At 35.5% G+C, this 23,302-nt stretch overlaps 5 protein-coding genes and 1 long non-coding RNA gene across 6 annotated transcripts; 3 read left to right on the top strand and 3 right to left on the bottom strand.

The window, feature by feature from the left end:
- On the top strand, positions 4,585-5,216 carry LOC104785763 (histone H2B.8-like). Its single transcript, XM_010511028.2, has one exon. The coding sequence runs from the start codon at positions 4,670-4,672 to the stop codon at positions 5,081-5,083; it is 414 nt and encodes a 137-aa protein (XP_010509330.1). The 5' UTR covers positions 4,585-4,669; the 3' UTR covers positions 5,084-5,216.
- LOC104785761 lies at positions 6,338-8,456 on the top strand. Its single transcript, XM_010511027.2, has 3 exons — positions 6,338-6,947; positions 7,159-7,438; positions 7,881-8,456. Exons 2-3 carry the CDS (start codon positions 7,172-7,174, stop codon positions 8,205-8,207), a joined length of 594 nt encoding a protein of 197 aa, XP_010509329.1. The 5' UTR covers positions 6,338-6,947; positions 7,159-7,171; the 3' UTR covers positions 8,208-8,456.
- LOC104785760 lies at positions 9,071-10,153 on the top strand. Its single transcript, XR_767412.2, has 3 exons — positions 9,071-9,267; positions 9,682-9,741; positions 9,818-10,153. It is a non-coding gene; the product is annotated as an uncharacterized LOC104785760 (long non-coding RNA).
- Positions 12,115-15,652, bottom strand: LOC104785759 (arginine biosynthesis bifunctional protein ArgJ, chloroplastic-like). Its single transcript, XM_019245724.1, has 18 exons — positions 15,287-15,652; positions 15,064-15,152; positions 14,856-14,975; positions 14,641-14,764; positions 14,457-14,530; positions 14,329-14,373; positions 14,126-14,176; positions 13,970-14,038; positions 13,804-13,862; positions 13,633-13,702; positions 13,474-13,554; positions 13,296-13,382; positions 13,085-13,207; positions 12,932-12,994; positions 12,779-12,856; positions 12,539-12,684; positions 12,393-12,462; positions 12,115-12,315 (listed from the first exon to the last, which is right to left on the bottom strand). Exons 2-17 carry the CDS (start codon positions 15,121-15,123, stop codon positions 12,393-12,395), a joined length of 1,320 nt encoding a protein of 439 aa, XP_019101269.1. The 5' UTR covers positions 15,124-15,152; positions 15,287-15,652; the 3' UTR covers positions 12,115-12,315.
- On the bottom strand, positions 15,862-17,087 carry LOC104785758 (glycine-rich RNA-binding protein 4, mitochondrial-like). Its single transcript, XM_010511026.1, has 3 exons — positions 16,920-17,087; positions 16,293-16,361; positions 15,862-16,199 (listed from the first exon to the last, which is right to left on the bottom strand). Exons 1-3 carry the CDS (start codon positions 17,038-17,040, stop codon positions 15,958-15,960), a joined length of 432 nt encoding a protein of 143 aa, XP_010509328.1. The 5' UTR covers positions 17,041-17,087; the 3' UTR covers positions 15,862-15,957.
- Positions 17,269-22,666, bottom strand: LOC104785757. The gene is made up of 19 exons (XM_010511024.2): positions 21,504-22,666; positions 21,351-21,419; positions 21,053-21,251; positions 20,872-20,935; positions 20,594-20,722; positions 20,407-20,472; positions 20,246-20,327; positions 20,095-20,154; positions 19,942-19,994; positions 19,671-19,837; positions 19,290-19,470; positions 19,093-19,150; positions 18,945-19,001; positions 18,616-18,861; positions 18,387-18,448; positions 18,243-18,299; positions 18,055-18,148; positions 17,811-17,951; positions 17,269-17,678 (listed from the first exon to the last, which is right to left on the bottom strand). Exons 1-19 carry the CDS (start codon positions 22,143-22,145, stop codon positions 17,571-17,573), a joined length of 2,535 nt encoding a protein of 844 aa, XP_010509326.1. The 5' UTR covers positions 22,146-22,666; the 3' UTR covers positions 17,269-17,570.

The raw sequence follows: 23,302 nt of genomic DNA, 5'->3' as shown, positions 1-23,302 counted from the left end.
GAAGATGTAAACATCGAAAGTAAAGGGTGAAAGAATGGGATCTCAATTAATTTATTTATATGGTCAAAGATACAACAACGAAAAGAAAGATAATGGTCGTCTTCTTCTGATCAAGTTTTTTTCCAATTGCTCCTTTTTCTCTTTTTTAACTTGTTATGTAATGCTTTCTCTCGCATTATTGCCTAGTAATGCTTTTCCCCGCATTATTGTGTATGCTAATGCTTTGGGCGGTCCTCATTTTAATACATATGGGCATTAATTGTCTTTCCTTTTAATACTTTCTTTTCATCAGAAGTTATATAACAATTACGAGACTTAATGTGCTTTCGTTTATGAACATCGATGTATCTAGTGGATTAATATTATTATTCGTTTTCTTAAAAATCATTAGAAAAATTGAAGATGGATTTGCTCGTAGNTTTTTTTTTTTTTTTTTTTTTTTTTTTTTTTTTTTTTTGTCAACATCTCCGATCTTTCTTAAGATACGTAATTATAGTTCTCTTACTCCCAACATTAATGGATACATCATATAACTAAGCAACATTATTTCGAAATGGTTCTCCAGTTCGATCCTCTCACTGTTAAATATCTACATAATTTAATATGATATACAAATACAAGTGCCTAATGTAATACTATAATCGTAAAGGAATAATATATATGAATTGAGAATAATTTTGAGTATGATTGTTTATGGGGGGATGCTTTAGTGTGACTATCTATATGGTGTTATAAGAAAGTAATATAAGATAATATCTCTAATTGTGGTCACGAGTGCGATTGTAACGATTAGCCTTAACTTTTTCATTAACCTGTTTTTTTTTAATTAGCCTTTTCTTTAGGTAGGAATTTTTTTAGTGTTACCAATCGACAATAATTCATCCGACTCTGCTTAGTTTAGTTGAAATTTAAAACATAACCAGGGGGATTTATAAAATAAACTACTTTTTCTTATTTTTCATTACACTTGCATAGTGTAAACTAATAAACATTGTGTCGTTGGTCCTCAAAATATTAGGAATCTCACATATGATACCAAAGATACTTTAACTTAAGTTATATATATGTATATAAATATATAATTCAGATACACAATTGAGCCGAATTAAAATTGTAATAATTGTTTAACAGGTTTCCTCTAATCAGAAGCAAAGTGTATTAAAATTCAAATATATGAACAATCAGTACAATTCGATTTGAAGAAAGAATTTGATCTCTAACACCAAACCTAAGTTTGAGCTTGATTAAGCTTATGCACACTGCAGAGTCACGCAATCCAATGTCAAAAAAAAGCTAAGTCTTAGAGTTTAAATGTCTTTGCATTACGGGTTAGACTATTTAGATAAGAGTTGGTACTTAGTGAGTGTTAATACCTAAAAGAAGAAAATGAAGTTACTAATCTAAAAGATGTAGGTAGAAAAGAACAATAATTACTAATTAAGAAAAAAAAGATGAGCAAAAAAAGAAGACGAAGGTATGTGTAAAGATTATGGAGAACAGATCTAAGTGAAGTAGTTGGTGATTGGTGGGAACATAATTACTTTGTTAGTGTGTCTGTCTCAAATGTTTAAAATGGTGTAAGTCGACTCAGACATCAAGTCTTATCACCCACTTGCAGCTTTATTTCTTCGGTGCGTTCTTCATCAGATTTAACTTCGCCTTGACCTATCTCTAATCTCAACCCCATAATTCCCATTTTCATAGTAGATAATTACTAGCTATAGTTTTCATTATGACACAATAGATTCTTCATATAGATTATGTTGTGACACCCAATCATGAGAGAAGCTCATCCATATGAATCATATCTCATTAAACTTTTTTTTTTTTTGAAAATATAGATTCCATTTCGTGTTGAATGTTGAATTGATAAAACAGAATAAAAAATGGATATTGTTTGATAGCAAATTATGATCATCTGGATTTGGCTTGCTTTTACTAATATCTACAAAAATAAAGGAGAATTAGGAGTGAAAGTTACACTATAAGATCCAAATCAGTCTTGATCTGATGAGAACTAGAAAGCAGACAATAGGCATCTCCATTGTGGCAAAAAAAAAGCAAAAGCGAACCCTTTACATATCTAAAGACTTGCAAATAATTTCCAATCACATACCGAAAGAAGTTTCAACAATCCTAACTTGTGTTTTTTTCTTCTCTTTTTGATTGTCTTTGAATCATTAGGTACGGTTTACAAAATATTGTATGTAGATGATATGTCACTCCATAAACATTATGGACGAAGGCTAAAGAAGGAAATAAAGAAGACTATATCATAGATAACAAAAAAAGAAATGGTGGTGCATGCCTTTGTTTCTTCTCCTTACCTTACGTTTAACACGTTTTAAGAACCGCAACATGCTGATTTTCGCGTAGCTTGGGTAACACTACTATAAAGAGTAATTACTCTCCAGAAGCCTGATCATTTCGAGTAGCTTGGAGAAATTTCAAGCCAGAAGATAGGTCGTGTTAGGATCAAAACAATCATCATGCACGACAAATAGATTGTCTGATCGATGTTGGAGTCTACAATGAATTAGGATTAGGGTAATGCATGGACTAATCTTTGCTCAGATGGTCAACTAACCCTTGGAAACAGAGTATTTTACCTTTCTGTACCTTGGATATGTTATTTTACTACATTCAACATACACATATATATATATATAAGTCGCTAACGGAAAACAATGTTCATGTTTGTGTTCCTTCACATTCAAACTAGTCGTGGCACTTTGTAAGTCCATAAATCATCAGCCAATGAAAAAAAATCAACGTTAGTGTATATCTTGAAAACAATAACAATAGCCAGAGCCATGACATAGGGTCTAAAAAGAACTTGATTCCATATTCATCAGTAAGAACTTGGCCCTTGGAAAATTTGGCACATCATGGAAATAAAAAATGAAGTGACGGCTTTAAAAAACGAAATACAAAATCACGTGAAAAATAAGGAGGAGAAAATTAAAATACTAGACCATGCATGGAAGGAGAAGGTAGAGATACTCTTATGCTTGTAATCCAAAACCAGCTTTGTTCCCCACTAGAATCTTGTTGACATGGTCTTTGCTCAAACGTTATGTTAGGGGATCTGATTCCTGATGTCTAATCATAGTTAATAAGTATAGATTTATAACAGAAATCGAACTTAAAAAAAACGTGATCTACTAAGAGTAAAGATAATATTTACTACTGAAAAGATGATTTAATCTGTAAAATGCCCCCATGGCTGATGGCTCTCCCCATAAGTATGTTGCAATAAGATTAAACCACTTAAGCGATATTTCTATATTCCCACCATAAATAAAGAAGGAGAATACATTCACACATTACATCAGAAAAATAATAAACAAGCAAAAGGGGGACAAGATGATTCTTTCAGAGAATATCTCAGAAACAAACCCCTGTTTGTGAATTATCCCAAATTTGCAGCTTCATTCTCTTGTCATCCATCACCAGCTCAGTGTTCCATATCTTGATATTAATACTGTCAAACCCCAATTTCGACTGAGTGAGACAATAGACATAGACCGGGTTAACAAAAGGAACTCATACAACGTATCCCATAGACAAAGTTTCAAACTAATCTTCAACCATTAGGATTGATCTAGACCGTTGGATCTTGTTCGTGATAGCTTGATTTAAGGTTACCTGTATAGTGTAGCTTTCCATACTACAAACTAGGGCTGGGCACGGGACTGGTACTCTTGAATTTTCTCATATTTTTACCCGATCCGATCCTAACGGGTAATAGAAAAAAATTACTCGTACTCGAACCTTAAATAATGGGTACCCGATAAAAAAATAATTGACCTTTTAAATATCCGACCCTTTACTTTTATCCAGAAAAACGAGTACCCGATAAAAAAATTGTCAATAATCGCAATAATAATTTCATATTCCAAACTCCAAAAAATGAAAAATTCATAAATGTATGCAACATATAGTTCCAAAAATTATAAAATTACAAACTTAAAAAAAATAATAATATATTAATTCAATTGGGCGTCGTATATATCATTTCAGTTTGACTAAGTTGAACTTAGGCTTTAACTTTAACACTATAATAGATTTATAAATTAATAATAAATAATAATACAAAATATTAAAGGGTATTTACGGGTCTAATGGGTAAAGGGACAAATAACATGACAGATATTGAAAACTAAACTATTATTCTATACTCGTTGTAATATAAATATAATACCTTTCACTCGATCATGAAAGTGTGGATTACTCTTTTTCGGGACGAGTATAAATCAAGTAACGGATCGAATACGGATAACGGGTATTAGTGGCCAGGCCAACTAGTGCAAACGACGACTGGTTGTTGTTAACACCCAACTAGTACTGGGCCTTAGGCTTGACTCATTTAGCTAACCTGGAAACGGTAAAAGCAAACGATTGGGCCTTAAGTAAACTTTCAGATCCGACCCAATAAGAGAAGCGATGCCCTCAGATGGAAAGAGAACCTATGTAATCTCAACCGTTTATTTTTCAATGCCACGTCATCAATCCTAGTAAAAACACAGAAACCAATTACAAGCAACCACTACTCTCTATATAATAAACAACAAATCTGATTTCTCCTTCTCAGATCATTCATCATCATCAACGCCGTCTCTCAAAATCCTCTGAAAAACAAAACACATCGATTTCATCAACATCTGTGATGGCACCGAAAGGAGCGGAGAAGAAACCAGCCGGGAAAGCACCGGCGGCGGAGAAACTACCAAAGGCGGAGAAGAAGATCAGCAAAGAAGTAGGAGGAGGAGGAGGAAGCGAGAAGAAGAAGAAGAAAGCGAAGAAGAGCGTGGAGACATACAAGATCTACATCTTCAAGGTACTGAAACAAGTCCATCCAGATATCGGGATCTCTGGGAAAGCTATGGGGATTATGAACAGTTTCATCAACGACATCTTCGAGAAACTCGCTCAGGAATCGTCTAAGCTCGCTAGGTATAACAAGAAGCCGACGATTACGTCTAGGGAGATTCAAACCGCCGTGAGACTTGTCTTGCCTGGTGAACTCTCTAAGCATGCTGTTTCTGAAGGCACCAAGGCGGTTACCAAATTCACCAGTTAATTAGGGTTTTCTGTATATTTCCGGTTTAATTGTTTGGTTTAGACTCGATTTCGTTGGATCTTTTTCCGGAATTTGATGGATTATTTGGTTATTCATCCTCTCAATAATTGATATTTACTTATTTAGTCCCCAATGAGGCAATGACGATAGACTATAGTGATTTTGCTATAGGATATCAAAGTAACATATCTTACCGTAGATATGAAATCTTTGAGGTATTAGGGTCGTTACAAACTCAACCACCATGACCATGTTGCTTGGTTTGAAATCATACTCTCAGACTGCATCATAGAACCAAAACTGCAGGGTGTGTTTTTGAAGGGAAATATATACATACGACTACATTGCTTTAGACCATATGAAGAAACAAATTTGTTACTCCGCTTTGATCTTACGACGGAGAGATTATATTTAGACGTTTGTGCCTTCCAAGATCTAAATGTTTATGCCTTGTGCCAATTCTGAATTCTGGTAAGATGGTTCTATCCGTTGTTAGTGATGATTGAATAAACTCTCAGTGTTAATATCAGAACTTTCAAACATTGGAAATAGAGAGATGTGGATGACAAATAAAACTGATGCTGAGACAGCTATGTTATGGAAATGGAGCCATGGAGGGAATCTGTTACAAACTTACAATAGATTATATATGTTCCAGTCGTTATATATGTTTCAGTTCGCAATTCTTTGATGATACATGAGGAGAAGAGAGTGGCCGCATGTATAGATCTTCTAAGCGGGACGGTAACCAAACCATAATTGGAGACTGAGCACGATGAATATCAAAAATATTGTCATAAAAACTAAAACGCTACTATTTCACTACACAATGTTCGCAAAAACTAAACGTTTTATATATTTTTTCATAAGTTACGGATAAATAAGACCTTAGTTTTGAACTTTTGATTCGTTTATCAAATTCTTTTTCTCTTTCAATTCATATCAAACTTGTTACATATCGTCATTTATACCAACAGGTCGTTGAGTCATGACGTGTGAGACGCTATATTGTTAAAGAGTTAAGACCGACCTAATAATAATTAGGTAGATTTTGTTCGGTGTAATTTATTTCCTTAAATAGCAGTTTATTAGCCCGTTTTAGACCCAATCAAGGCCCAATAAAGAAAAGTCTTAAAAAGATAAGAGGAACACGTGTACGGTCATGAATCTATCTGTAGGGTAGGCCGCCACATCTATCACCGTCGATTTATTTTTGTTTAAAAACGTCATCAATCATTTCTTCGTCTTCTTCTTCTTCTTCTTCCTTGTTGTTCGTCTTCTTCTTCTCAAATTAGCTTTTTTTTTTCCTTATTATTATCTTCCTCCTCACGCGTGAGATTCGTTGTGGATATAATTAATTCTTCTCCTTAATTCTCTGGTTTTACTTTCTCTCCATGATCCGATTTTAAGGTTTTTTTTTGGGTATATCTATTCTCTTTTTTGTTCTATCTGCATCAAAAGTTTTCTGAGATCTCTCTGAAGATTTTTCATTGGATTTCGAAATTGGAGAACTAGGGTTTTTTTGCGGTGCTAGGGTTTCGAAGAGCATAAGATAAAGAATGCCTTCGGTGCCCTCTAAGCTTCTTCTTCTCCTTTCTTTGACACCTTCGTTGACTCCTTATCATTCTGGTTTGAGTTCTTCTAATCGTTCTAAACCTTTTGAAAAGTGTGATTGGCGTGGTAATCTTAGTTAACATTTCTGATTCCCTTCTTCCCCCTCTCTCCTCTCTTCTTTTTACCCTTTTCTCTCTCTCTCTCGTCTTCGTCTCGTTCTTGAGATTTTCCTAGCTCGGTCGGATAAAAAATCTTTGATCCATCTCTGGTGTTTTCATTTTTGGCGGTGCTCCATTTGCAACCCAAAAAGGTGATTTTTTTTGCCTCAAGCTTTATTTTTTTTTTCAATTTGGAGTTGTTGTTTCATAGATTAGGTTTCAAATTCATGCAAGTAGAGTGAATGGGATTTAAGAATGACTCTTTGTTTCATATGTGTGAGCATTTGGTTTATAATAACTTTAAATTTGTTTGTGCTGTGACTAATCTTATGCTTTTGAATTTGTTTGTGTGACTATCTTCAGCTTTTAGTTGGATATGAGCTCTGTTTGTGGTAAGTTGGATTTCAAAGATGCAAGCTTTGAGATCTCGGCTTCGAGTTCCACACAATGTTGTTCTAAAGGCTCCAAGCATACCTCGTTTACTGGATCTGAAGATTCTCAGGAGTCTGATGGAGGAGATGAAACTGGTTATATACACCAAACTGTGAATGAAGAAACTACTGATGATAAGGATTTCATCAAATCCACTTTAAGTCCCAACTCTTCTGATGATGATGAAGACAAGGATGATAACCTTACAACTGTAAGTCAGCCTGTGTTACTCAGCATTCATTCTGGTTAACTATCTATTTGTATTCTTTGATTTGGCTGTTTCTGGTCTATTTACCAGAGTACAAGTTGGGTGCCAGTTTTTTAGTTACTTGTTTTGCCTAGGCTATCGTGGGTCATTGATATTTCCTATGTGTGGTTGCTTGGTTTTCCTGTACCAGTCCAGCAAGTTTTTGAAAGAATCAAAGAGTATCGATATATAGTCCAAGCATGGAAAAAAATTGAGTCAAGAAATTAGTGTTCTGGAGTTCCGTAGTTTGTACTTTAGTAAGAGTTTTAGAGTCCTCGCAAATTGGCTGTTGTCGGTCAGATTGGTTTCCTAGTGAGATCCTTTTTCATATCTCTCAATCCAAGGCTGTGTATTCCCTGCTCTATGCTGATTGTTTCTCACCTGCCTGTTTCTTGAATTGCAACAGACACCACCAGTTGTTCTCATACCAGCCATAAAAGGCAGTCGAGAGAAGCATGGCTTGTCACTGAAGAAGACGAGTGTTTCATGGGCTGCTGATGTGTATGATCCTCCTCCCTCGATAGCCTCCCACACAAGAATCAAGAAACAGCAGCAGAAACCCAAGAGCAAAGACAACCACAAGAAGACCGGAAAGAAAGGACAGAAGGGCAAAGACAACTCTTCCTCGCGTGGTGGCAGCAGCAGCAAAGACAAGAAGAAAGCTTCTCGCAAACACAGCTGCGAGAAATTTGATTGGGTAACTCAGATGCCTTTAGTTGCAGCATCTTCTTGAATGGCATTGGCTACTAATCAACTTTCATCACATCTATGAGCTTGGCCACCTCTTCTCTAATAATCAAATCTCTGTGTCTGTTTCTTGTGGAATTTCACAACTTTTCTTATGTGTAATTAGACTATTGTAATCGTTTGTTGCTTCTACTTTATTCGTAAGTTTCCTTCTGAGTTTCACACCTTTCTTATGTGTAATAGATGATCGATCATCCCTAACACTATTCTGATAGCTTTGTTGCTTCTTTTTCCTTTTTGAGATTCAACAGTTTCAAACGTGTCAAACGGAGTATCAGAATATATAAACCGGTTTATATCTTCTTATAATTAAAAGACAAGTACATTTGAAAAAATGTTCTAGCCTATTTACTAATATTGCCACTCAATTAGACATAAAGGAAGGAGTTTCTCGAAATTGAAAAGGGTAAATTCGTCCAAAATCTTATTAAAACGATTACCCGACCCGTTTTTAGAAGATCCGCGCGTTTTTACAATAACCCGACCTGTTGCAATACGGGCTCAGGCGAAATAGACGCAAAAAAAAAAAAAAAAAAAAAAAAAAAAAAAAAAAAAAAATAAAAAAAATATCGCATTAATGACTTTGGGGCCTCAAATTCGTTTGGGCTTTTTTATGTTATTAATTATTGCCTTCTCCAAATAAGNAAAAAAAAAAAAAAAAAAAAAAAAAGAAATCGGCCCAACAAATTGATTTTTAAATCAGCCCAATATTTGTAGCACTAATAACGAATATTCTTGCCATTTATTCACCTTAAACGCAATCTTCGCACCATTTATTCCAATATTCCAAATTGTTAGCAGAATATATTGTAACTTTCCCTTAAATTAAATCTATGTTCATTACAAATCCAGTCTTCAGTCTTCACCCAAAGACATAAAATTGTTATTTGACCTAAACTACTATTTTACTCCTTTCAATCTACGCTAGGCCAAGATGAAACGGGTATGACGTGTTGGGAACAGTAAGCCTTCTTCTTCTCACAACTCTCTGTCTTCTGTATTATACTAAAAGCAGAGCTGAGCTTCGAGCAAGATGAATGGGCAAGGTTAGTCAAACTTCAAAAAATTATGTGCTGATGTATATGAAATGTTTTGTGTTCAGTTTTTATGAGTTTTTTTTATTATGTTCTATAGTTTCTTAAGTTTTTTTGTTGTCTAAGTTGCTGGTTTTGATTAACTAATTTGCCGATTTTTATTCTCTAAGTTGTAGGTTTGGTTTGTCTAAGTTATAGACTGCAGATTTTAGTGAATTAATTTGCATAATTTGTTTTCCTGAGTTACATGTTTTTGTCTACATTATGGGCTCAAGTATATGAACATATATGACTACTATAGATCTCTAATGGGAGTTAATGAAAATCTCATTCCCCAATCCCCACAAATATGAGTAAATATGGTGCTGAATAAATGGCAAAAATTAATGTATAATAACGTGTATAACTGTTGGTATCTTTCCACAGACATACTTTGGCGATTTTAGCCTTCTACTTCCAGAATTGACTGCTTTTTATGTTGGTCAGGTCTGCCACTATTTCAGGTATTAAAATTTAGATCAGAGGTTCATTTCAAAAGCTGACATTTTTGTATATGTTTTAGTTTTAGTTGTTGGCAATCGATGAACACAGAATTGCAGTTCAAGGCTTTCTGTGGAGTATCAATTCGTTTGACCAATGGAGAGTTGATCTAGGAACAGTTTTATCTTCAGCTCTTCATCTTCCTCTGAATCTAAAAGTAGCTGCTGAAGCTGAGAATTTACTAACAAAGTCTATGTCCACTCTAGACACTTTTTGGCTTAAGGGAAATGCCAAGTTCTTGCTCGGAAACAACAAACCAAACAATCTATAGCTGATATGAGCCTTTTGTGAGAATTTTATCATTGAGCTTATCAAAGGAATAAATTAGATTTACATTGTCAGACTTTGTGTTTTCGTTTTATGCATTTTCCTAGATTTTGATCTTTTNTTTTTTTTTTTTTTTTTTTTTAAGTTAAGGCATGTCCAAAATCTTTTCTTTTATTGTCTTTGGATCTTAATTTTGATGATACTGCCCATAATTCTATATTTTCTGTGATGGTTTTATTAAGAAATAAGTTTACTTAAAATTCTTTATGTTGTCTTTTTATTTTCTTTCATAGTCATATTACTTAAAAAAGTTGCTTATTTTACCATATATTGTTTACATACTAATGTGGACTAAAAGACCTGACAATGCATATAAAAAAAAAGAATACGAAACCAAAACAAGATCACTAATGGGGACTAATAAAAATCATCACAAAAAAAAAAAAAAAAAACTACCAATTCACTCTGATAACTAATAATACTTTAAAACTAATAACGGTAAATTTAATGAAACGATATGAAACCATACATTGAAGATCGATGACTTTTGAGATTGGCTTTTTGATGGTCATAGAGCTTTTTGATAGAACGGGTTGCAGAGCTTTTCAAGAAGAAGCAAAGTCTCGAACATACTTTTGGTAAAGTTGGCAATATATTTTGGATTTTTTTCTTTCTTTCTTAATTGACGCTTATATTGAGTGTTGTTGTTTACTGCTTTAAATAAATCTGAAAGGAATTAGTATCCCATAACTAAAATATTTTCCAAAAATGTTTATTCTAAATATGTTTAAGTTACTGAAAGTAATTTAAATGCTTACCGACTATGTGGTGAATTGGATTAGATTTTTTTCATAAATATGATTCTATAGTTTTTTATGGATTGTCTACTAAAACACATAAAATATTTTAATTTGAAATTTGAAAATATTTTAAAGGTAATCTAAAGTTTTTTTATTTATAAACAATAAAACACATTTAAATAAAAGAAAAAAGAGAATATCCTACTTAAAACTCCTAAATTGGCATTCTCTACATTGTCTATCAAAATTAGATAAAATCATAGTTTAAATTAATTTCCAAAAAATATATTTATAATAAATCAAAAAGAAATTAGTATCACATAATTAAAATACTGTTTAACGAATATTTAAAATATTTTGTTAATTCCTAAAATAAAACTTAAATGCCTGCGGGTCAAGTGATAGAGTTGAATTGAGATTACAAAAATATGATTCTATGGTTTTAATTTACAGGTTGTCAACACATAAAATATTTTAGTCTTAAATAAAACGAGTTAAACGAAAGATGTTATGCCAATTCTAACCCGTCACATCACATTCATACGCGAAACTGAGAATTATAGTAAACTTTTATAATTAAAATTAAAAGCATAAAAAGTTAAATAATGCATAACAATACAACTATTAGTTTAAAATAATCAAATTTCACACAATGAAATTATTTAGACATACCATCAATTCTATATTCATCTCACCCTTTACTTTATTCTAAAAACACTATAAATTGAATTTCTATAATTTTAATAATATATCACAAAATACTAAAATACCATTAGATGCAAAAATAATCCCGCGGTGTACCGCGGGTGAGATCCTACTATTCTGATAAAGAGGTTGACAACACTATAAAGAAGTTGTATAAGTTTTGATGTCTTTCCAAAAATAAACTTCACCTATAGTCTTTCCTGTTTGCATGCGAGACTCATCAATGCTTTTTTAATAGAGCCTAAAAATCTCGAAAGCTCAGCAGTATGGCCGGGATGCCTATTCGATGTAGGAGTATTGTCGGCAAATATGTAAGTCCCCATCCTAGTGTGCAGGAGCGGATGAAGGAACTTGAGGTTAAATCTGATTCTGAGGACTTGCTTCTGCCGTACGTGTGCAGAAGAGCAGAGCTGATACTGATTATGATATATGCGCCATAACCTTGTATTCAAATTTCATTCTCGATCATGCATTATCTCTTACAAATATTGTGAAAATTTTGTTAACATTATTGTGAAAAATTTGTTGAAGTTTAACTTTTTGTGAAGAACTCAAAGGAACTTTGTTTATTGAATCGTTGCTGTCTTATTTGAAGCAAAATCAGTTTATAAATTGAGATCCTAACACAACAACAGTACATGAAACTCTGTCTCTTGGTATCAGTCCTATGAGGTGTACTCAGCATTGATCTTGACATAACCATAGCTAAGATCGCAACCCCAAGCCTTTCCGATGGCTGCACCTTCACCTGTTCACCGGACAAAACCGCACTCAGGTCCACAATACATGGTTTATTTAATAAAGCTAGTCAAAACACTCTCTTACCTACGGATATGTCGATCGTAACTGTTCCGGAACCTCACCCTTTTTCTTGAGGTAGTTACTGGCTCCATCCCTGTTATATGCATTTGTGTAAGAACATGATTTAACTACATTTTCCTATTGAGAGACAAATCTATAGTAAGATAAACCTGTCAAACGGAAGAGGTTGGCCACTCTCCATGAGTGAGAACTCGCCCAGAGATATCTTCAGCTTATCCATCTGGAACGAAACCCCGGCATAGCCAGCAGCTGCAGCTATCCGTCCCCAGTTTGGATCTCTTCCATAAACAGCTGCCTGTCACACAAGTAACAATAGATGTTTACTATTAATTTAGAAGCAAGAAATGCTCACTTTGATTATTCATGTACGTGTATTTCTGATCACATACTTTAACCAGTGAAGAGGAAGCCACCGAGCGTGCAATTTTCCCTGCCTCTGCTTCAGTTTCTGTTCCTTTTACAGTAACCTGGTGATTTTTTGTGTTGCTTGTTAAGGTTTGTGTTAAATCAGAGGTTTGGGAGAAGAAGTTTGTTTTATGAACCTCGATGAGACATGTTGCGCCTTCACCATCCCAAGCTATTGATTTAGCGAGCCCTTGCATCACCTGAAAAAGATACATTTTAAGGGTTCCATCATCCGTGTTAAGTCCAGCTCATGAACCACTGTTACGAAGATGGCAAAAAAACAAACATACCGCATCAAGGCATGCCTGAAGCTGTGCAGCTTCGTTAGAATTCAAAGAAGATATAGAAGGTGATCCAGATAGTCCACTCGCTAAGGCAATGACTGTGTCGTTAGTACTCGTGTCGCCATCTACCTATAAGACCATGAGTTCAATTTAATCAGAACTTGGAAATGAAAGTGTAATCCAATAACAACAATGTGGTGAAATTGTGTAAACCTACAGTGATCTGGTTGAAGCTTCGATTTACTGCAACCTTTACCATCTTTCTCCAGGTATCACTTTCAACTAGCGCGTCCGTTGTGATGACCTGAGAAAGATAAATATCGATTTGGCATTGTTTAAAACAATGTATGTTCAAACAGATACACGCCTACCAAAGAAAGTAATAAAGGACATACACCTAACATAGTTGCCATATTTGGATGGATCATCCCGGAGCCTTTTGCCATACCCCCAACTCTAATTGTGGTTCCACCGACCTGAGCAATTTCAAAGCTTTTGTAAGATATATGAAATGTCAAAAATAGAGTACAAAGGTGTTTGTTGAACCTTCCTACCTGTGATTCAACTGCCACGCTCTTGCTTACAAGATCCGTTGTTGTGATTGCTACAGCAGCAGAATCTGCACTGTATATCAGATTCAAATGGTTATGTCCAATGGCTACTAAAGAAATTGAAGATTGTGCCATCTACAAACTCAGGGAGAGATTGAGAAAAGAGGATTATACTCTTCAACAGAGTCTGATATGGAGTTGACTAGGGTTGGAAGTGATTGGATAAGCTCTTTCTGCAAAAGAAAAAGAATGAGAAATATGTTGGAGAAACTCTTCCTGCACGGGGAAATTAACTTAATCGGAGCACTTGCATGTAAAAGGAATGAGAAAGAAGCTATACCTTTTTAATCCTCTGACCAATTACCCCAGTTGACTCGATTAACACTTCCTCTGGATTCACTTTAAGTAGCTGCAGCAATAAAGAAACAAACGGTAACAATGTTGAACAATATGAGGTTTGCACAAGACTCGGGAATGAAAGAAACCAAGGGCATACCGTCGCAAGAGAACCAACACAATCTAGCATATCTTGGTAACCAGCATCACCCTGAAAAAATGAATGATCTTAATGAGTGATGCATAGCTAACAACCATATAGAGCTCAGGCTACTTCACAAATCATATTAATGAACTCCTAAACACATAACTCGAGATCTAAACTTAACTGAAAGCACATGACTACATCTAAGTACATCTTACCGTAGCTGCATTGGCCTGACCGGCATTGATCAACACTGCACGCGCCTGAAAAGTTTCAAAACTTACTGATTTCATAGCTCAAAATCACAAAATGCTTTGGTTCGAGATCTTAAGGTAGAGAGGATTACCGTTTTGGAAGTCTCAAGAACCTTTTTGCAGTAAACTACAGGAGCAGCAGCAACCACATTCAAAGTAAACACCCCTAAAAATATTCCCAAAAAAAGAGTCAGAAACATTTTGCCTCTGGATACACACACACACACACACACACACACACATTAGTAAGGACAAGACAAGCTATAGCATTGGAACCTGCAGCTACAGCATCTACATCACAAGTTACAAGAGCGAGATCAGGTTTCTTCCCAGCAGCTCGTAAACCAGCATACATACCAGCAGCTTTAAACCCTTTAGCAGCTGTAACTCCACCAGCTATCTAAACCAACAACAAGATTTCTCAATTTTACAAAACTTTTGAAGCAACTCCTCGAAGAAAAATAAAGATTACTAATTTATTGGAGCAAAACCTGTTTCCATGAGCCTTCAGGTAAAGAGATTGGAGCTGCTTGTATGTTACTAGACGCCTCCTCCACGCTGGTTGCTACTGCGAACACTCTAAAATCTCTCCGTGAAGACGCCATAAAACTCTGAACCAAAGTTATAAACTTTTTCTTCTTAATTGGCGAAAAAAGCACACACACACATACAAAATAGATAAAGAATGAGAGAAGAGACCTTAGGCGCAAAGAAATGAGGAAGCTTGAAGGATGCGAAGTGAGTATGAGAACAATGCATTGTTTTAAAACAATCACCAAATCAGGAAGCTGCAGATTGATTAAGTATGAGACCGGAGAAGATAAAGATAAGTCCCAAACTATAAATTATATGTGAATTCGAAGTAAGGGGAATACTCAAGTCTCAAGACTAGAAGAAGAAGATCAAAGGGGAGAGAGATCACCTTGAAGAGAGCTTGGGTTCGTGGAGTCTCAAACGAGAATGATTATTTTTGTTTTGAATTAGCTTCGGCTGCAGGGCGTGTGCATAATGTAGAGTGTCCCCCTCTCTCTCAATCAAACACAACCCTCAATGATTAAGCCGGTTAATAAAAGCTAAACATTGAACCGGGATCAATTGTAAATTAAACCAAAACCAAATTGCATAAAAGATAGACAAATGATCAAAGGATCGAGAGAATCTCTTGTCACATTGTACTTTTGTCTGAAAATCAAAACCTTTGAACCCTATAAGAAAGTCACAGTCACAGACTCACAGTTCTTGTTTTTTTTATGACAACAAAAAAAAGAAAGATCACAGTGACAACGAAGGAGAGAGAGACCGTGGCAGAGAAAGGGACGGAGGGAGGCTATGAATGTGATAACATAAAACGCTGCGTCTTTGACTTTCTACTTGGATTTTTTTTTGGTCGGTCATTGTCCTTTTCAATCTTGATTTTGTATAAACATCTTTTGTTTGGTCTGATCCAGCTTTTTTAGTTATTCTTATTACTTAATCTGCCCAAAACGGAAAAGTTAATGTTCCAAAGGATATGACTTTTGTATCCAAAATAGATGAATGGCTCAAAGAATCTGATTTTATTTCATACATAAAGTAGTCAGTTGGGTTTTTTGTTCATTTACACCAGCCGAAGGTTTTGTTGGTAGTGAAACCAGATCCAGAATAAGACTGAGGAGGCTCCTGCTGCAAAGGCCGTCTTGGTTCTCTAGGTTTTGCAGGATCCACAAAGATCACCCAACCGTCCAAGAACTTTGCATTCATTTCTTTCTTGGCCTTCTCTGCATCTTCTATTGTTGCATATGTCACAAATCCGAAACCCTTTGATCTCCCTGTTTCTCTATCTGTGATCACTCTCGCTGCAACAACCAATCATAATAAAAAAAAAACTGTGAATTTAAGGCTCTCTATGTTGGATTCATACGATGGACAAAAGGAGAGAGTAGCATTACCATCCACAAGCTCCCCAAAAGAAGCAAATGCATCCTGAAGCTTTTCATTTGTTGTGAGTCTAGATAGACCTATTCACCAAAGATACAAGAGTACAAGTAATGAGAACATTTTTTGATCTTCAGGCCTAGAGGAGTCTAATAAAGCAAACAAAATTAAAAGCAATCCATAACTCAGAACATATATATGAGCTCCACATCAAAGAAGATTAGCACACTCATAATAGTGCCTCACTAACCACTAAATTCAATTATCAGAAAAATGGAAAATTGGCCCGTAGATCTCAACTTTCATGTTGATTCCAGACACAAGATGAAACTGAATGATAAGATCAAAGATCCTAATTCTCTCCCTAAGCAAAAAAGGCTCTCACTTTACGAAATGGTCTAAGACCCTTTCACACTAATTCCACCCTTCCTAGTTATACTTATCACTAAAGTAACATTGAAGAAGTAGTAGGGGAGAATGATCATTTCTCAAAATGGTCCACGCGATAAACAAATACTTATCATCTGTAAGATAACATGACTAGAATCATCCAAGCTCGACATCATCTATAGCACAACTCCAGAAAAGCTGGAAATTCATCTTTGATTAAAATTGAAAGACAATTCAAGAAAGAAATTTACCACTAACGAAGAGCTTGGGGGACGTAAGAGTTGAGCAGTAGCGAACGCATGAGGATGGCGAAGACAAGAGGCTGTTGTTGGATCCGGCAATGAGACGGCGAAAGCTGGAAGAGAACGCCATTGTAGCAACTGAGACGATTTGGGGATCAAAAGGTTTTTAACTAAAACCACACATATTTTATTTATTATTCAAAACGTCGTCGTTTCCTCTGTTTCACATACGTAAACATTAAACAAAGATGAAACAATGACAAGTCCAAAGATTGTTTCAAAGTTCAAACATATAGTATCCAAATCTTTCATAAGCATTGCCAAAAACTTGTACAAAACAAAAAAAGATACTGTTAAATAAGACTGAAAATTATTTTATTTTTCTGGTTAGTCTAATACTCCCACGAACATGTTGTTTATATTTGTTTCTATGTATCTGTTTATTCTTCTCTTTGGTCTCTATACAAAACATGGAACTGTTCTGGGACTCATCCTTTGTAAAACCTACAAATCTATATTCAAAAAAACGAACCAAATATTACAAAAAAATAGACAAAAAAAAAAAAACTGCTCCATCTTCCAGAAAACAAAAAAACAAAGAAGAGGATAGATTCCAACACCAAAAAAATCCCAGAAGAATCTTTTCAAGATCAAATCAGATCAAATGAGACTTGTTGATTCTGATAAAATCGTCTTAGGTACTTTCTTCTCAAGCATTGACGTTCCTTTGAAGATTGTAAGCTGCACTTCCTTTTGGTACTCCAGCAACTGCAAAAAAAAAAATACCATGTTATTGCTTCTTGCTGCTTTTACCAAATTGGATTCCAACACTTACTAACCAAAGCTATATTTCATAGAAGACTCACAATTTCATAGCAAATCATAACGTAATACACTTACTTGCTGTTCAGCCATCCTTGTAAAGCCAAACTTCTTTGTCCATATAGACTCAGCTTCTTCAGCTGCCGGAAGGACCAGGTTCTCAACATTTAAAGAAGAAAGAAGATTCTCTACACAAGCATACAGTCCTTGGAAGTATCCCTAGAGACCAAATTACATAATAAAAGTAAATTTAATCCATAAGCAAAAGAAGAAAAAAAACCCTGAGATGTTATGAAATATATGACATGTACAGAGGCTTTACCCTTCCTTGGTACTCTCGGCTTGTAGCTACAATAGGAAGTTCAGCAACTTGCTGACCAAATATTCTCAGCAGCGCAGCAGAAACAACAAGAGAACTAAACGAACATCATGAGAAAAAGCAATTATTAGCATAGAAGACAAACAAGTTGTAAGATAAAAGGCAGAGTAATAAACAGAAAGAGAACATACTTTACAATCAGGACCAAACAATACATTCCTCCAAACTCCTGGCCAGATATATTTCTCCTGCAAATATATTACAAGAATTACAAGGACAATCAACCACTGCCAGAACATGGCTATTATATTAGAGCTTGTGACGTCATTGCTTACCCATACACCATGACAGGAATGAGATCACGGCCAGACTTCGCAACTATGGGATCAAAGCACTCCTAGAAGATTAAATAGGAAAGAATTAGGGTGCATCTTTGTAATACATATTTTAAGAAGGTCAGATTATACGCGAGAAAGTGGTTCAACATATATATACCCCCCGGCACATCATTAACAAGTAATTAAATTAAAACATAGTTGGAACACATCTGAAGTCAAGACATACCCTGAAGATAACAGCCGCTCGTGAAAGCAAGGGCAGATGCTCTGGGTATCGACTCTTTCCACTAAGTATCCTCCATTCGACTGTATCCCCATGATCGGTATATATTCCTTTTTCTCTGTCTTTTCTACGTATCATGTCTAACAGAGGTGTAGGAATAGTTTGCGGCCCACAAGAAACAGAACTCTGAACTGCCGCGTGAATCCTGCTGCAGTCACTACAACAGAACCATTTGTCCTGCGGAATTTCCTACAGCAATCAAGGAAGAAGTTGAGAAAATACGAATGACCTCGTGAGCACAAAGCAGAAGGAGCCAGCCTAACACAACTTACTTTCAAATCACAGAGCCCATTCGCTCTGAGGCAACCAACATGGTACTCTTTCTCACACTTCAAAAGAAAAGTAGAAGAGGATTATCAGAAAAGACTGAACTACTAATAGGACGAGTTGAATTAAAAGAATCTGGAATCAAGGGAGTACCTGGTCACAGAGAATAACAGTCCTATCATCAAATTTTCCAATGCTAAAATCATGGGACCTATCAAATAAGACCACATGTAGATTCCACATCATGCACAGTAATCAAAGGTGCCTATTGCAGTGGCTTGCACATGTATTTAGGATTAAACAACTGTTATAATCTATACGAGAAAACTAAATATAGTTATGCAACCAACCTGCAAAACACACAGCCACCAATTTCGCTTTCTGGCGCTTTAACGACTCTTGTCAGTCTTATAACTATAGGCTTCAAGTTGCTAGAAGGATCAGTTGCAGTAGCCTTACAAGACACAGGTCCATCATTGCAGCTCGAACAGTACCAAGTACCTTCAGGCATAGACTGAAATTTCAAACAAGCTGCATATAAAAGAGACATGAAGGATCAGAACCAGAGGAAAAAATACGAGAGTTGATATCTAACCAACGTTGTCCCATATGCATTACGATTGAGGAAACCATTTAAGAAATCAGTGCTTCAGCTACTTTCAAGTTGAAACCTAGAAGCTTATTTAATATATTAGAGTACACGAAAAGGAGTACTATACTCCAGCACTTACATGTATGAAATGCTTGAGGACATCCAGCACAAAGTAACAAGTCTCCACCATCCCCACAAATTGAACACATGTCATCACTATCACCAGTTGTAATGACATGTCCATTCGCCAATGACATGGCTATATCGTGCAATGACAATCCGGAAGAGATATAGATATGACGATAACTGCAGAAGATACAAAAAACTTAAGAAACACATTCCAACATTACAAGTTTACTTTAAAGTTATCCCTATCTCACGGGAAAATAGCATATTATTGAATAACTCACGGTTGTCGTCTAGCAGCCATTCCAGCATGAGATTCGAATTGCGAAGGACTAATCTGTTGTAATTATATACAAAACAAAATAAGTAAAACCACATCTGAAATTCAAACTGAATCTGACGAACAATAAACATAGCATTGCTAAACCACCATTTACCTCTCTGCTGCAACAGCTACATACTATACCACTTCCTTGCTTGTAACCATGTAGTAGTTTCTGTAGGGGATAAACATGTTAATAAAACTAAGGTTCAATTCAAATTATAGGGAAGACAAGTAGAACAAGTCGTTTGTCTGCAATAACAAACCTGCGTTTTCACATAGTAAGCCAATTCAGTCCCGTCCGGAAGCCCATTAGGCATAAACAGCAACCGATGTAAATCATTGTCCCTAGAAACAGAGGATTTTATCTTTTTCATCAATGTTGGATAGCAATTAGAGATTCAAATGCTAATAGAAGAACACAAACCTCTTTCTATTGCTTCCTTCAGAAACTTTCTTATGACAACCCGTACCAGATACATGAGAAGCAAGCCTACAGGATTAGCGACCAAATAAATTTTAATAGCTCCATAGATAATAGTCCTAAGGACCATAAGTAATACCTAGATTACTACAGTAATTAATTTGTACGTGAAAATATCAAAGATGCATACTTCTTTGCTAGCCGCTTCGGCTCATACAATGTGTCCTTTGCATATGTTTTCTCTGGATAATAATAGTTCTCCACAGAGCATGGAGTAAGACTCTGACTCTCATCAAGACCAGGACCAGGACCAAGATAACTGCAGCTTTCACAGGAAGCACTTTCAGATAGTAACACAAAATGGCAACTTAGATTGCATGAACCAAAAGCTATATGAAACCAAAAGTATCACTGACTATCATCTCAAACAAGATCAAGTAGTAAACCACAAGTAGGAGGTGATATTACCTGACAGTAGAATGTTCCGTGATATAGTTTTGTTCAGACATGCTATTACTTTGTTGGAAACTTGCTGCAGGAAATAACAGCTTATCAGGCTCAATACTACTAATCAAAAAGCAAATGATTGCAAAAGAAAATCAATGGAGAGCGCATAGATGCACCAACAATCTAGACACCTGGCAATCACCTTTCCAAGCTTGAAATCCCTCCTCATTCAGAGCAGAACCAGCTACATTCCTTATCACTTCCTCGAGAACATCACGAGGAGCAGTCTTAACTTCTTGAAGTATGTTATAAACCGACCTTCCATTCTCCAAAAATATGTGATTATTAGGATGTCTAGTTTTTGCACCAGCATGCAGCTCAAACTCATATGCACTTAATACCTTTTTGCAAAACAAAATATGACATCGTTAAAACACACACAGAACAAAAAAAATCATAGAAACAACAAACCCATGAATAACGATCGCAAAGAAACTCACTTTTGAGAAATTGCAGCTCGTACAGCCACACAAATACCCAACCGAATGGATTATCCCCTGAAGCTCTCTCTGAAAGGCCATAAAAAGTGATATAACGAGTGTATAAGACATCAAAACTCTGCTCAATAAGAAACACAAAGAATCAGACTTTACCACAGGTGGGGTTGAAATATACTTCACTGGAGCGCCTTCGAGGATACCCGTTTCCAAAAGCTTCTTCACAGTAGATGGGTAGCTAATAGAAACAATCTTCTTCGGCATCTTCACAACACCACCATCCCAAGTATGATCCTTTACCACGGGCAACTCATCAAATTCCTTCTTAGGTTTACTCAACTTAAACGTGATCTTCGTGATCCCAGTCGAGCTAAGATGCTTAGGAATCTCCAACACAAAACGAGATGGTAACAACACATCACTCGAATCCTCTGTTACGCCACCACGTTCTCCATCACTTATAGTCTCCTCAGAACCAAAATCACTCCCGGAACACTCTACAGGATCACCTAAACCGGATTTAACCGGCTGGCTAGAAACATCGCGGAAAAGAGATGTGCTTTCAACAGGAGAAGCGACGGGATTCGAAATCTCCGATGTAATGTCATCGTTAGAAGCTTCTTTTGCTTGTTTCTTATTAGGAAAGTGATCACCTTTGACACCAACTTCATCATCAGTAGTAGTATCAAGACGCTCTCTTTTCAATTGACCCATTGATGATGATGATGATGACATCTTCTCTTCCGCCATGATCTCTTCCATTGGCATCTCTAAACAAACTGTTCCTTCTTCTCCCATCGCAACGTGGCATCCAATTTACAGAACAACACTAACTACTAACTAGAGTTTAGATCTAAAGCCTTGGGATTTGAAATCACGTAATCGTTGAACAGTTTTAGTATACCAATCCGTAAACTTTGTATTATCTGATTCCTAAGAGAAAGAGTAATCTAATTCAATCCCGGAAATTTACAGAAGGAATTAAAAAAAAAAAAAATCAATTCATAAGAATCAAACGAGGAAGAGAAACGCTAAAAAGTTATGTGGGGGTAGAAGAATGAATCAAGAGTAGAGAATTACGGATCTAAAAGATCTGAAGATAAGGCTTTGGAAGATTTCGAATTGGGTAGGGAGATAAAAGAGAGGACGGCGAAGAGAATTAGGGTTAGGGTAAAAGAGGGGAAGGAGATAAGATGAGGAAGAGAGAGAAGGAGGAGGAAGAAGAAGAAGGAACGTGCAAGGCGGCAACGAACCAGAAAACGAAAAGCTTTGTTCTCGCGGTCCAGATTACTTTTCAAAGCAAAGCAGAGAGAGAAGAAGAAAAAAAAACCAGAAAATAATAATAGTAAATTAGTAATCAAGTAAATCCAAATTAAAAGAAAACACAAAACAGTCCTTAATTGTTTTAAATGTTAACTTTTGGACCGATATTTGCAATAAAGTGTACTTTAAAACAAAAAAAAATGTTGGATTGAGTAATTTTCTGTTTCTTTATTTTTTTATTTAGTGATAATTTTATGTATATAATTTTAACATATATTAAATTATCAGTTTTTTTGAGGTTTGGTTGTTTTTGATTCGAGGGGGTATATGTGGGATTTAAAAAAGTATGGAGAGTATTATAAAATTCAAGTGAAACTTGTGGGGGTGACTTGTAAAATGGAAAGAAAAAAAAAGAGGGAAGCAAATCGTGGCAGTTGCTGATGACATCTTGGAAAGAAGGTACGAGAAGAGACCAAATCATTTACTTCAGTTGCTCTTTTTTTCTTTGTTTAAAACTTGGTGAATATCCACGTGTACATATGTGGGCTCGTTTTCTTCAATAAGAGATCGTGTTTTTGTTATAGTTTTAATTAAAAAATTTTAAAACAATAACTAAAAATACCACAAATATATTCATAAATTAAAATTAAAAACAATGTATAACCAATAGGTTTACGAAAAAATTGAGTAAG

Source organism: Camelina sativa, chromosome 5, assembly GCF_000633955.1.
Source record: "Camelina sativa cultivar DH55 chromosome 5, Cs, whole genome shotgun sequence".
In the NCBI taxonomy this organism is placed as follows: Eukaryota; Viridiplantae; Streptophyta; class Magnoliopsida; order Brassicales; family Brassicaceae; genus Camelina; species Camelina sativa.
This window is presented reverse-complemented; position numbering and strand designations above follow the sequence as displayed.